The sequence below is a fragment of the Moschus berezovskii genome, chromosome 10 (assembly GCF_049115385.1).
Source record: "Moschus berezovskii isolate FMDL1 chromosome 10, NW_MosBer_1.0, whole genome shotgun sequence".
In the NCBI taxonomy this organism is placed as follows: Eukaryota; Metazoa; Chordata; class Mammalia; order Artiodactyla; family Moschidae; genus Moschus; species Moschus berezovskii.
In genome coordinates this window covers 46,214,627-46,229,722 of record NC_142469.1, presented here as the reverse complement: position 1 = coordinate 46,229,722, position 15,096 = coordinate 46,214,627, and the positions used below count along the sequence as shown (strand labels likewise).

The 15,096-nt window shown below is 39.3% G+C and overlaps 1 protein-coding gene across 1 annotated transcript in view; it reads right to left on the bottom strand.

Annotated features, from left to right (window-relative positions):
• Window positions 1-15,096, bottom strand: part of AK9 (adenylate kinase 9) — a 124,232-nt gene that overhangs the window by 64,195 nt on the left and 44,941 nt on the right. Inside the window, exons 14-19 of the mRNA XM_088840638.1 lie at window positions 10,839-10,949; window positions 10,679-10,756; window positions 6,580-6,663; window positions 3,643-3,791; window positions 1,859-2,015; window positions 916-1,030 (exon numbers count right to left, since the gene is read on the bottom strand). Of these exons, the coding sequence (XP_088696764.1) occupies window positions 916-1,030; window positions 1,859-2,015; window positions 3,643-3,791; window positions 6,580-6,663; window positions 10,679-10,756; window positions 10,839-10,949 (694 nt within the window). The remainder of the gene's footprint in view (window positions 1-915; window positions 1,031-1,858; window positions 2,016-3,642; window positions 3,792-6,579; window positions 6,664-10,678; window positions 10,757-10,838; window positions 10,950-15,096) is intronic.

Genomic DNA, 15,096 nt, shown 5'->3' with positions numbered 1-15,096 from the left:
TTGCTTAAAAAACTGGAAATAGAACTGGAAATAGATCCAGAAATTGCACTCCTGGGCATACACACCAAGGAAACCAGAACTGAAAGAGACACATGTACTCCGATGTTCATTGAAGCACTGTTTATAATAGCGAGGACATGGAAGCAACCTATATGTCCATCTGCAGACGAATGGATAAGAAAGCTGTGGTACATTTACACAATGGAGTATTACTCAGCCATTAAAAAGAATACATTTGAATCAGTTCTAATGAGGTGGATGAAACTGGAGCCTATTATATAGAGTGAAGTAAGCCAGAAAGAAAAACACCAATACAGTATACTAACGCATATATATGGAATTTAGAAAGATGGTAACCTTAACCCTGTATCAGTTCAGTTCAGTTCAGTCGCTCAGTTGTGTCCAACTCTTTGCGACCCCATGAATCAACAGCACGCCAGGCCTCCCTGTCCATCACCAACTCCCGGAGTTCCCTCAAACTCATGTCCATTGAGTTGGTGATACGAGACAGCAAAAGAGACACAGGTGTATAGAACAGTCTTTGGGACTCTGTGGGAGAGGGTGAGGGTGGGATGTTTTTTGAGAATGGCATTGAAACATGTATATTATCATATGTGAAACGAATCACCAGTCCAGGTTTGATGCATGATACAGGATGCTCAGGGCTGGTGCACAGGGATGACCCATTGGGAAGATAAGGGGAGGTGGGAGGGGGGTTCAAGAAGGGGATGTACACCCAGGGCGGATTCATGTCATGTATGGCAAAACCAATCAATATAATATTGTAAAGTAATTAGCCTCCAATAAAATAAATAAAAATAAATAAATAAGACATTTTATAAATATAAATTATAAGTAGATTTTTAACAATTGTAAAAGGTTAATTAATCTCATTTATTGTGCCAGGCAGATTACCTTGCTGCTTCTTCCTCTTTTTTTTCCTTTAGTAGTTCATCTAATAATCTTTCTAAAATCTTAGAGTCAATTTCTTGTTTATTCTGTAAATACAGTCTATTATATAAATATTTTCCTGAAATACAGATAAAGAGTAATATTAATTTTAAAGCTCTGCAAAATATAGTAAGATATATTTTGGAAATTAGAAATGAAAAATTATTTCTGTCTATATCCAAATATATCTTCCTTTAAGTATTTATCTAAATAGAGCCCAGATTTTTTGAGACCATCTTAAATCCTTTTAAAAAGGTATATATTGACATACTATAAGTAACTAAAACATAAAAAGTAGTATAATACAGTCTCCCCCTGGAAATTCTCTTTTCAAATATATTTCCTTAAGATGCAAAATAACAGAATATTTTTGGCTCCCTTATCAAAGATTAGTTGACAGTATATGTGTGAGTTTATCTCTGGGCTCTTTATTCTGTTTGATTGGTCTATGTCATTTTTTTCTGGTAGTGCCATAATTTTTTATTACTATAGCTTTACACACAGTGACAGAATAATTAAAATTTAGTTCTGCTATCTTTATGTACTTAGTATTTCCCATTTGAGGGGAAAAAGGATTAACAGGTAGTTTTGCCCTCAGCCTTATATATTTTTCATTCAGAAGTTAGAATGCTGACTGGAATGAGGGTTGTTAAATGCTCAGCTCCAGAGAATAATGATAAGAGCCTGCTGGAGCATCCAGCGACCTAGCATACCATCCGTGGCCACCTACTCAGTGGTTGATTTCCTTTTGTGTACCTCTAGGTCATGAAGGGACTGCTGGGGTGGTATTTGTTGTACCCAGGGAAGGTGGAGAGTTTTCCGTTTTATAGTTCATAAAAATATAAACTAAAAATATTATCAGCAGTAAAAACTTCAGTCTGAATTGACATGATAAGTATTTACCAACCATTGTTTTCTGTGTCTGATAAACAGATGACTAAATCGGGTAGAACTCCTTTGTCGACTAAGACCAACCAGAGTTCTTTCATAAGAGGGCAGTTGTCCAGTATCCATCCTCCATATTTGGGGGCACCATAAAACCTATTCTTGTTTTCTTCAACTACCTGTGAAAAATGACACACTGAAATTACCATCATAGGTACCCAAGTCAAGGATGTTACCCTGATAAATCACTTTCCTGGACTTTAACCAAATATCTTTTGAGTTCTTCTGACTTTCAGAAGAAAAAAAAAACAGCCACTTAATTTTAAAAGAGAAACAATTCAAAAGGACTAAAGCTGTACATTAAGACCAAGAAGCAAAAGCCTCTGTTAAAACATGCTTGCTGTATCTTATTCAGTATTACAGAATCTAGATCCTGATTCAGAAGGTCAAGGGTAGGGCCCATGAGTCTGTATTTCTAACATGGTCTCAGGCGACAATGGTCCCTGGTCTACTCTTTGAGTCACCAGGTCCGTGCTCAGTCTGCCTTTTTAAGTGACAATGCCCTTTACTTCCCTTTAGATTTTTCGCTTTTAATGTGAGAGCTGAGAGGTCCTGAGATATTTACTAACAGCTGTAGAAAGAAACTGGTTCAAATTTGGAAACAAATCTTGCAGGTACTTTGTGAGTTCTGCTAAACTATCCCCCACCTGCCACCCAATTATAACAACTTCAATACAAATGTGGAGATTAGTGATGTGGGTCTGCGAATACACAAATTCTGAAGGTTTTGAACAAATCTGTACACAATCAGGAAGACAGAATATTAGAAGTCAAGGGAAAGAAATCTTGAGAGGGCCAGTGTAACCCTTTGGCTTATGCAGATTTACCTGCTTTTTCAAATTTCCATCTGAATGAAGAGCATTTTGGGGGAAAAAAAAGAATTTTAAGCACTTTGAAAAGTTTCACATAAGAGAATTAGGAGGGAAAAGCTATAATGAAGTAGTATAAGTGAAATAAGTTAGAGAAAGACAAATACTATATGACCTCACTTATTGTGGAATCTGGAAAAATCAAATTCACAGAATCAGAGAAGAGATTGGTGACTGCCAGAGACAGAGGAAGAGATGGGGGAAATGGGTGAAAGGGTCAAAAGGTAGGGCTTCCCTGGTGGCTCAGCAGTAAAGAATTCACTGGCAATGCAGGAGCCGCAAGAGATGCGGGTTTGATCCCTGGGTCAGGAAGATCCCCTGGAGGAGGGTATGGCAACCCACTCCAGTATTCTTGCATGGAAAACCCCATGGACAGAGGAAGCTGGTAGGCTATAGTTCAAAGGGTCGAAAAGAGTCAGACATGACTAAGCATGCAGATGCATTGAAGGAAAATTTATAAGCAACTAGAAAATCCCATGGATGGAGGAGCCTGGTAGGCTGCAGTCCATGGGGTCGCTAAGGGTCGGACATGACTGAGCGACTTCACTTTCACTTTTCACTTTCCACTTTCATACATTGGAGAAGGAAATGGCAACCCACTCCAGTGTTCTTGCCTGGAGAATCCCAGGGAAGGGGGAGCCTGGTGGGCTTCCGTCTATGGGGTCACACAGAGTCGGACACGACTGAAGTGACTTAGCAGCAGCAGCAGCAGGGTATATTACATATTAACAGTGTTACTGTAAAATGCACATGAATTAGAAGGCTATAGATTTCAACACTGTCATATGGTTTCAAAAATAATTGTACATATACCAGGTTAATATTTTCTCAGATACTGTGAAATCAGAGATAAAAATAAAGATTCTGGATTTCTTACCTCTTGGAGAACTTCATCTAAGATTTCAGCAATTTTTTCATGTGGCTGTTCAAAGTTCATATCCTTTGACATTTTTACTGTCTCATTTATTATGGAAAGAACTTCTGGATGATCGGCAGTTACTTCTTCTATCTCATAGTCTGTTACATCTAAAGTAAATCAATAAATTAATCCCATTAATAATTTTAGTAGACAATGTTATTTGCAACAGAACATGATTGTAAATACCTAACCCAAGGAAGCACTCTGTGTTACTGCTGAATATGCCAGAAAAAGGGAGAAACAGACTAGGGAGGAAATAAGTCTGGAATCACAAAATAGTATAACAGTGGCTTAAAGCCAGTGCATCAGAATGAAAGCATATGAGGCAAGAAAAACACTCATGTCAGGCAGGAATAAAAACTCAGAAAACCAGGGAGTAGGAACCAAAGGATTCCAGGAGTCAAGCTAAAAGACAGGCAACTAAAGAATGAGTCAGAAAACAAAATAAATACTTTCAATTAATAATTGAAATAATAATTTATTATTTATTTTTGGCTGTGCTGGATCTTCGTTGCTGTGTGGGCTTTTCTTTAGTTGGGGAAGAGTTCTAGTAGGGGCTTTTCTCTAGTTTTGAAGACTTCTCTTGTTGAGGAGCATGGGTTCTAGGGCATGCGGGCTTCAGTAGTTGCAGCACGTGAGCTCATTAATTGCAGCTCCTGGGCTCTAGAGCACAGGTTCAATAGTTAAGATGCACAGGCTTTGCTGCTCTGCGACACGTGGGATCTTCCCAGACCAGAGATTGAACCCATGTCTCCTGCACTTGCAGACAGGTTCTTTACCACTGAGCTACCAGGGAAGCCCTAAATTATATGCATGAGACTACATGGGACAATAAAAGGACAGGAGATGGGCAAGAGGATGGGAAAAAAAGGCGACATTGGCTGGTTTCTCAGGTGTTAGCCTTGATTCCTGCCTCACTGTGTGCTGAATGTTTTCTTACATAGCTGAGCTGGCTTATAGGCTGCACCAGGATATAAACATTCATCCACGTGTCTAACAGGACATGAAATTGGCAGCTCCACAAGACTCTTCTACCTTGGCCTTTCCAGTAGTGCTTTCTGAGCTCCATCCATCAGGGTCTCCTGCCAGAGCCTAATTGATCCTTTCCCAGAAAAAATCCCAAAGGACTTTTGAGGTGCAGCTGCCTGCTGCCCTCCCTGTCATGAAGTGAGAAGTCTGTTCTCAGAGATACAGAAAACCAGCAATTCCTGGATATTCAGATCCAAGATCTTCCCATAGCCTGGGAAAGAGGACATGAGGAAGCAGAAATAGCCAGGCAATAATACTAAATGTGCCAGAAGATACTACTTGCCTACACAATATCCAGTTCTCCTTTCCCTTAGTAACAGAATGCTGATTTTGTTAAGGTCAGCAATGTGCCTAACTGTTTAAAAACACTACATCTCCTAACTTCCCTTATATTGATAGTTTCACTATAGATACAATGCCAGAAGAATTTTTTGGGGGTGAGTCTTGTTGTTTTCTCTTTAAAGAGGAATAACTCAGCAGTGGCCACAGGACTGGAAAAGGTCAGTTTTCATTCCAATCCCAAAGAAAGGCAATGCCAAAGAATGCTCAAACTATCACACAATTGCACTCATCTCAAATGCTAGCAAAGTCATGCTCAAAATTCTCCAAGCCAGGCTTCAGCAATATATGAACCATGAACTTACAGATGTTCAAGTTGGTTTTAGAAAAGGTAGAGGAACCAGAGATCAAATTGCCAACATCTGCTGGATCATCAAAAAAGCAAGAGAGTTCCAGAAAAACATCTATTTCTGCTTCATTGACACTGCCAAAGCCTTTGACTGTGTGGATCACAACAAACTGTGGACGATTCTTCAAGAGATGGGAATACCAGACCACCTGACCTGCCTCTTGAGAAACCTGTATGCAGGTCAGGAACCAACAGTTAGAACTAGACATGGAACAACAGACTGGTTTCAAATAGGAAAAGGAGTACATCAAGGCTGTATATTGTCACCCTGCTTATTTAACTTATATGCAGAGTACATCATGAGGAATGCAGGACTAGAAGAAGCACAAGCTGGAATCAAGACTTCCGGGAGAAATATCAATAACCTCAGATATGCAGATGACGCCACCCTTATGGAAGAAAGTGAAGAACTAAAGAGCCTCTTGATGAAAGTGAAAGAGGAGAGTGAAAAAGTTGGCTTAAAGCTCAAGATTCAGAAAACTAAGATCATAGCATCCGGTCCCATCACTTCATGGCAAACAGATGGGGAAACAGTGGAACAGTGGCTGACTTTATTTTTCTGGGCTCCAAAATCACTGCAGATGGTGATTGCAGTCATGAAATTAAAAGATGCTTACTCCTTGGAGGAAAGTTATGATGAACCTAGACAGCAAATTAAAAAACAGAGACATTACTTTGCCAACCAAGGTCCGTCTAGTCAAGGCTATGGTTTTTCCCGTGGTCATGTATGGATGTGAGAGTTGGACTGTGAAGAAAGCTGAAGGCTGAAGAATTGATGCCTTTGAACTGTGGTGTTGGAGAAGACTCTTGAGAGTCCCTTGGACTACAAGGAGATCCAACCAGTCCATCCTAAAGATCAGTCCTGGTTGTTTATTGGTGGGACTGATTTTGAAGCTGAAACTCCAATACTTTGGACACCTGATGCAAAGTGCTGACTCATTGGAAAAGACCCTGATGCTGGGGGGGATTGGGGGCAGGAGGAGAAGGGGACGACAGAGGATGAGATGGCTGGATGGCATCACCGACTCAATGGACATGAGTTTGGGTAGACTCCGGGATGGTGATAGACAGGGAGGCCTGGTGTGCTGCGATTCATGGGGTCACAAACAGTCAGACACGACTGAGCGACTGAACTGAACTGAACTGAAGAGAACCAAATCACCCTAGTAATAATTTACCTTTTTTGGAATCCTTCTTTAGATCTTGACTAGAGTCTTGCTGACTTCTTTGAAGAGTAAACGTTTCACTTATTTCTTTTTCATCTGAAAATAAAACTCTATTAAACACATAAAGAACAGTACTTAAACTCTACGTGATTCCTAAGGAAGATTGTGGTATGAGCCCAAGGACCCAGGACTCAATGCTCCTAATTTCTTAAAAAATTAAAATAACAACCATAATAATCAAATAGGTAGACATATTTATCAGCAGTAGAAAATACAGATAACAAAACCAGGAGTAATTTCAGTTTCATATGATGCCAGTGGATGTAAATTGGAAAAAAATAAAATTTTCCCTTCCTGGCGTCACAACAGACTCTTTGGCTCCAAGAGGTAAAAGCTGTGCTTATCTCAGACACATGGGGGAGACAGGTTGTCGTTTACCAGGGCACACCAGCAGTGCTGGCGATCCTCTGGCAGTGAGTAGAGGTACTGATGATGTTTCTACATTGGATGGCTTCCCCTAAAGAGGGAACAGATAGTATGGGGGAGGGCCTCTCTGTGTAAATATTGGTGCTGGCAACTCCCCAGGGGCAGAGATGGGGTTCCCAGGTGCCACTTGGCAAAAATTTTAATGTCCAGGTCCTTCTTGTGAAGTGTGTGTATGTGGGTATGTGTGCGTGCGTATGCAGGCTGGGAAAGGAGGAATGCCATATATGAATCTGCCAGTGGCCAGTTGTATTCCTACTCAGCTTGAAATAAACACAAGGCAAAGACACATCTGTCTGAATCAGGAGGAGGAACCAAACAAAAAAGGTCAGCCCTACACTATACAGCACAATAAACTGTAGATGGAATTAAAAGTTAAAAACAAAAAGGCAGAGCTAACTTAAAAAAAAAAAAGTATATATGAAATCTCTGGTTGAGAGGAAGACTTTTAAGCTGGAAAGTAAATGGAAGAAATTAACAAATGGAAAGTAATTATTTGACTATGAAAATGTGAAAAACTCTGCTACCTCAAAGTCAGCAAGGTGACTTAAAAGACAAACCACTCAATTTGGAAAAAAATATGAAAAATAAGTGACTACTACAAAACATTTATATTAAAACCATATAATTGATAGAACAATTTAGAAAAATGAGCAAAAGACAAAAATGGTCACCTCAGAAAAGAAGAAATAAAACTACAGTCATCAAGACAGTATGGTACTGGCATAAAGACAGAAATATAGATCAATGGAACAAAATAGAAAGCCCAGAGATAAATCCACACACCTATGGATACCTTATCTTTGACAAAGGAGGCAAGAATATAAAATGGAGAAAAGACAGTCTCTTTAACAAGTGGTGCTGGGAAAACTGGTCAGCCACTTGTAAAAGAATGAAACTAGAACACTTCCTAACACCATACACCAAAATAAACTCAAAATGGATTAGAGAGCTAAATGTAAGACCAGATTCTATAAAACTCCTAGAGGAGAAAGTAGGCAAAACACTCTCCGACATAAATCACAGCAGGATCCTCCAAGACCCACCTCCCAGAATATTGGAAATAAAAGCAAAAATAAACAAATGGGACCTAATTAAAATCAAAAGCTTCTGCACAGCAAAGGAAACTATAAGTAAGGTGAAAAGACAGCCTTCAGAATGGGGGAAAATAATAGCAAATGAAGCAACTGATAAAGGATTAATCTCCAAAATATACAAGCAGCTCCTGCAGCTCAAGTCCAGAAAAATAAATGACCCAATCAAAAAATGGGGCAAAGAACTAAACAGACATTTCTCCAAAGAGGACATACAGATGGCTAACAAACACATGAAAAGATGCTCAATATCCTTCATAATCAGAGAAATGCAAATCAAAACCACAATGAGATACCATTTCACACCAGTCAGAATGGCTGCTATCCAAAAGTCTACATGCAATAAATGCTGGAGAGGGTGTGGAGAGAAGGGAACCCTCCTACACTGTTGGTGGGAATGCAAACTAGTACAGCCACTATGGAGAACAATGTGGAGATTCCTCAAAAAACTGGAAATAGAACTGCCATATGACCCAGCAATCGCACTCCTGGGCATACACACCGAGGAAACCAGAATTGAAAGAGACACATGTACTCCAGTGTTCATTGCAGCATTGTTTATAATAGCCAGGACATGGAAGCAACCTAGATGTCCATCTGCAGACGAATGGATAAGAAAGCTTTGGTACATACACACAATGGAGTACTACTCAGCCATTAAAAAGAATGCATTTGAATCAGTTCTAATGAGGTGGATGAAACTGGAGCCTATTATACAGAGTGAAGTAAGCCAGAAAGAAAAACACCAATACAATATACTAACGCATATATGTGGTATTTCAGTTCAGTTCAATTCAGTTCAGTCGCTCAGTCGTGTCCGACTCTCCGCGACCCCATGAATCACAGCACACCAGGCCTCCCTGTCCATCACCAATTTAGAAAGATGCAAATGATAACCCTGTATACGAGACAGCAAAAGAGACACAGATGTATAGAACAGTCTTTGGTACTCTGTGGGAGAGGATGAGGGTGGGATGATTTGGGAGAATGGCATTGAAACATGTATGTTGTCATATGTGAAACGAATCACCAGTTCAGGGTCGATGCATGTTACAGGATGCTCGGGGCTGGTGTGCGGGGATGACCCAGAGGGAGGATAAAGGGAGGAGGGAGGTGGGAGGGGGTTCAGGAAGGGGAACTCATGTACACCCGGGGAGGATTCATGTCAATGTATGGCAAAACCAACCAATATAATATTGTAAAATAATTAGCCTCCAATAAAAAAAAAAAGAAAAAAAAAGACTGTGGTACATCCACACAATAATAATGGAACACTATACAAAAAGTGGGAGGCTGTCTACGGAATACGGACAAATCTCAAAGATATATCGTCGAAAGAAAAGCTGGTACCAAAGTGTGTACAATTTGTTTCACTTTTGGTAAAAATGAGAAGGAAGATACATGCATACATAGTAGAATAGATCTGGAGAAATAAACCTGAAATGGGTTACATTGACTGCCTTCAGGTGAGGAAGTGGAGGGTCAGAGATAGGGAAGAGATGTATTACTGCATTATGAACTTAAATCAAATTTAAATAAAAAAAAGAAAAGCAGAAATATAAATGGCTAACACAGTATTACAACACTGAACTTTAGAAATAGTCAAATAAAAATTAAAATAATATTTAAAAAGAGAAAATACTGAGGAAACTAGGACATATAGTTTGCATATTCCTGATGGGAACATAAATTGAAACTTTATGCAAAGTTATTTGACTCTCTATTACTTCTTACTCATTAAGCTAGTAACTCCATTTGTGTCAACATACAGGCAAAACGTTATGTAAAAAAATCAATGGGAAAAATTCATTGAATTTTTTAGTAGCAAAAATATAAGTTTTCAATGTAATGAACTAGTTAAAACTAATACCTCTAAATAAAGAAACTATGCAGTAATTTTAAATGATGGTTAAATTATTTTCTAGTGAAATTATATAATTAAATGTAACATAAATAAAAAATAAAAGTAATTTACTTTGTATGCTCTTGATTATGTTAAAATATAAATGGAAAAGTTTTAGAAGAGTGTAAAGTGAAAGTGTTAGTTGATAAGTCATGTCTGACTCTTTGTGACCCCATGGACAATTAGCCTGTTAGACTCCTCTGTCCATGAAATTCTCTAGTCAAGAATACTGGAGTGGTAAATAGCACTAAATGATAAACATTTCACAGCTACAACTCTGGGTCTATGATGCTCTGAATCCAATCTGTTAAAGGAAGCAGAGAGCTTTTAAGAAAGAATTTATTATTGTACAATAATGATTATATCATGTTTGGAAAGATAAAAAAATTTGGAGAGCATTTAAATAGTATTATACTTGTGTTCTGTTTTCTTCTTCATTCTAGTAGATCTATTTCTGTTCTACAGCTGGTCAGTTTAAATCTGTAAGAGGAAAACTTAACTCTTTTACTCCTGAAGTTTCCAATTTGAGGGTGAGGGGAGGATAAGTTTAAGCTTCAATATAAACATGATAACATATGAAATAAATGGAAATAAGATCCACACGCATGGCATTAGCAGCTCATTCTCTTACCATCTTTATCACCTGACTTCATTTTGGCCTCTTCATTGTCTTCTAAAGAGCTTTCTCTTTGGGATTCAAAAGTGAACACTATCGTGAAAGAATAATACACTCTATCAGCTAATCTGTCTAGGAAAGATTTGGCCAATAACGTTAGCAACATTTTCTTTACCATCTTCATCAAGTGACGACTGCAATTCTTCTGCACTTCTATATGCATCAGTTGGGACTTCACTTTCCCTCCTTTCAGATTCTTCTTGAAGGTATTTTGAAGTTGACTGAGCTGTAAGATAGTAATTGACTGTGTTAGCAAAAGGTAGCTGGAGGGCAGGAAGACAACCTTGGGCATGTGAGTTCTAACTGAGTCAATGTGACTTTTGCAAATCATTTGCTTTCCCTGTCTCAGTTTGAATCATTTGACCTTACTGTCTCAATTTTTACTGGGCAAAATAGGATCATTAAACTAAAAACACAGTTGAAACATCAAATAAGATAATGGGTGTCAACAAGGAACATAGAGAAGGCTTGGCACACTGTAAGCTTGCTCCATGTTCAGTTCAGTTCAGTTCAGTTCAGTCGCTCAGTCATGTCCGACTCTTTGCGACCCCATGAATCACAGCACGCCAGGCCTCCCTGTCCATCACCAACTCCTGGAGTTCACTCAAACTCATGTCCATCAAGTCAGTATTGCCATCCAGCCATCTCATTCTCTGTCGTCCCCGTCTCCTCCTGCCCCCAATCCTTCCCAGCATCAGAGTCTTTTCCAGTGAGTCAGCTCGTCGCATGAAGTGGCCAGAGTATTGGAGTTTCAGCTTTAGCATCAGTCCTTCCAATGAGCACCCAGGATTGTTCTCCTTTAGAATGGACTGGTTGGATCTCCTTGCAGTCCAAGGGACTCTCAAGAGTCTTCTCCAGCACCACAGTTCAAAAGCATCAATTCTTCGGCGCTCAACTTTCTTCACAGTCCAACTCTCACATCCATACATGACCACTGGAAAAACCATAGCCTTGATAGACGGACCTTTGTTGGCAAAGTAATGTCTCTGCTTTTTAATATGCTATCTAGGTTGGTCATAACTTTCCTTCCAAGGAGTAAGCGTCTTTTAATTTCATGGCTGCAATCAGCATCCGCAGTAATTTTGGAGCCCAAAAAATTAAAGTCTGACACTGTTTCCACTGTTTCCCCATCTATTTCCCATGAAGTGATGGGACCAGATGCCATGATCTTTGTTTTCTGAATGTTGAGCTTCAAGCCAACCTTTTCACTCTCCTCTTTCACTTTCATCAAGAGGCTTTTTAGCTCCTCTTCACTTTCTGTCATAAGGGTGATGTCATCTGCATATCTGAGGTTATTGATATTTCTCCCAGCAATCTTGATTCCAGCTCGTGCTTCTTCCAGCCCAGCGTTCCTCATGATGTACTCTGCATACAAGTTAAATAAGCAGAGCGACAATATACAACCTTGACGTACTCCTTTTCCTATTTGGAACCAGTCTGTTGTTCCATGTACAGTGCTAACTGTTGCTTCCTGACCTGCATACAGGTTTCTCAAGAGGCAGGTCAGGTGGTCTGGGATTCCCATCTCTTTCAGAATTTTCCACAGTTTATTGTGATCCACACAGTCAAAGGCTTTGGCATAGTCAATGAAGCAGAAATAGATGTTTTTCTGGAACTCTCTTGCTTTCTTCATGATCCAGAGGATGTTGGCAATTTGATCTCTGGTGCCTCTGCCTTTTCTAAAACCTGCTTGAACATCTGGGAGTTCACAGTTCACATATTGCTGAAGCCTGGCTTGGAGAATTTTGAGCATGACTTTAGTAGTGGGTGAGATGAGTACAACTAGTTTGAGCATTCTTGCCTTTCTTTGGGATTGGAATGAAGACTGACCTTTTCCAGTCCTGTGGCCACTGCTGAGTTTTCCAAATTTGCTGGCATATTGAGTACAGCACTTTCACAGCATCATCTTTCAAGATTTGAAATAGCTCAACTGGAATTCCATCACCTCCACTAGCTTTGTTCGTAGTGATGCTTTCTAAGGCCCACTTGACTTCACATTCCAAGATGTCTGGCTCTAGGTCAGTGATCATGTTATCGTGATTATCTTGGTCATGAAGATTTTTTTTGTACAGTTCTTCTGTGTATTCTTGCCACCTCTTCTTAATATCTTCTGCTTCTGTTAAGTCCATACCATTTCTGTCCTTTAACAAGCCCATCTTTGCATGAAAAGTTCCCTTGGAATCTCTAATTTTCTTGAAGAGATCTCTTGTTTTTCCTATTCTGTTGTTTTCCTCTATTTGCATTGATCGCTGAGGAAGGCTTTCTCATCTCTCCTTGCTATTCTTTGGAACTCTGCATTCAGATGCTTGTATCTTTCCTTTTCTCCTTTGCTTTTCGCTTCTCTTCACAGCTATTTGTAAGGCCTCTTCAGACAGCCATTTCGCTCTTTTGCATTTCTTTTCCATGGGGATGGTCTTGGTCCCTGTCTCCTGTACAATGTCACGAACCTCCGTCCAGAGTTCATCAGGCACTCTATCAGATCTAGTCCCTTAAATCTATTTCTCATTTCCACTGTATAATAATAAGGGATTTGATTTAGGTTGTATCTGAATGGTCTAGTGGTTTTCCCTACTTTCTTCAATTTAAGTCTGAATTTGGCAATAAGGATTTCATGATCTGATCCACAGTCAGGTCCCGGTCTTGTTTTTGCTAGCTGCCGTCTTTTGTATTATTATATTATATAACTTTCTATGTTAAAAAGCCTCAATAGTCTCCACTAACAAAATTTCTTAAAATATGTTGGAGTAAAATCCCTTGCAAAAAAACCCCCAATTTTTAAAATTTTAAGAAGGGTTAAATTTATTGTCTTGGGGGCTTCCTTGGTGGCTCAGATGGTAAAGAATCTGCCTGCAATGCAGGAGACCTGGGTTTTATCTCTAGGTTGGAAAGGTCTCCTGGAGAAGGGAATGGCAACCCACTCCAGGATTCTTGCCTGGAGACTTCCACGGATAGAGGAGTTTGGCGGTCTACAGTGTATGGGGTCACAAAGAGTCAGACACAACTAAGTGACTAACACTAACCTTATTGTCAGATTTGGAATAATTAGTGAATTTGAAAAAGAAAAGATTTTGGTTTGCAGCATATGAGAGATATCATCTATTTCTATATTCTGGTGAGAAAAGACAATTTGTGGAAAGCTGTAAAATCTGTGATATCATGCCACAATTTGATGTGAAAGGAATCACTACAGACTCTGAAAAACATTATATAGATCACTGTTCATCTTTAAGGAGGCTTGCTTCCTCTCTCCATCCAGGTTTCAATTAAATGTTCTTCCCTCTTCAGAGAGGTCTTTCCTGATCATCCTAACATCCCAATGTCCATAACCCAATTACCACCTGCCCCATTACTGTGTTACATATTTTTTTGTTTATTTTTTCCCTGTACCCGTTAAGGGCTTCTCAGTTGCCTCAATGGTTAAGAATCCACCTGCCAATGCAGGAGATGTGGATTCAATTCCTGGGTCCAGAAGATCCCCTGGAGGAGGAAGTGGCAACCCACTCCAGTATTCTTGCCTGGAAAATCCCATGGACAGGGGAGCCTGTCAGGCTACAATCCATGGGGTTGCAAAGAGTCAGACAGGCCTGGGCACACACACCCTCTATTAACATGTAACTACCTCAAGGACAGGAGCTTCAGGTGTCTTGTTCACCTCTGTAGCTCAATGTTTAGAACAATATCTAACACAAGAAGGTGCTCAAGTGTTTGTTGAAAGAATTATTCATTTTTGAATGCATTAATTTTTAATTTAAAAATTGTTCATTTTTAATGAATTTTGAACTCATTTCAAAATATTCAATTTTTAATTCAAAAATTCATCTTTGAATCAATTATTCATTTTTGTTATTCAAAATTGAATGACAAGCCATCTTAGAAGTTTGGGTCAATATTTCTGGATATCTCACATATTTATTAATTGTCCAAGAGTATTTTTAAATTTTGGTCTTAATTCTGAAGATAATATGATAAACACATAAATTCATTCTTTATTATCTGTGCTCAATTGCTCAGTTGTGTCTGACTCTTTGTGACCCTATGGACTGTAGCCCACCAGTTTCCTCTGTCCATGGGATTACCCAGACAAGAATATTGGAGTTTGTTGCCATTTCCTATCCCGGGGGATCTTCCAAACTAAGGGACTGAACCTGTGCTGCCTGTGTTTCCTGCATTCCAGGCAGATTCTTTACCACTGATCCATGACCATTTGGATGGCATATTATTTCAATGCTGGTCTTTTTGTGGTTGTTTTTTGTAATCTCTCAGGCACCAGGTTGTACTTTCTTACTTGATTATAGGTTAATGAGAAAGAATAGAGGCAGATTTATTAGGTAAAACCAATGTTATTTCCTAGCAAAACTCAATATTGCCATGTA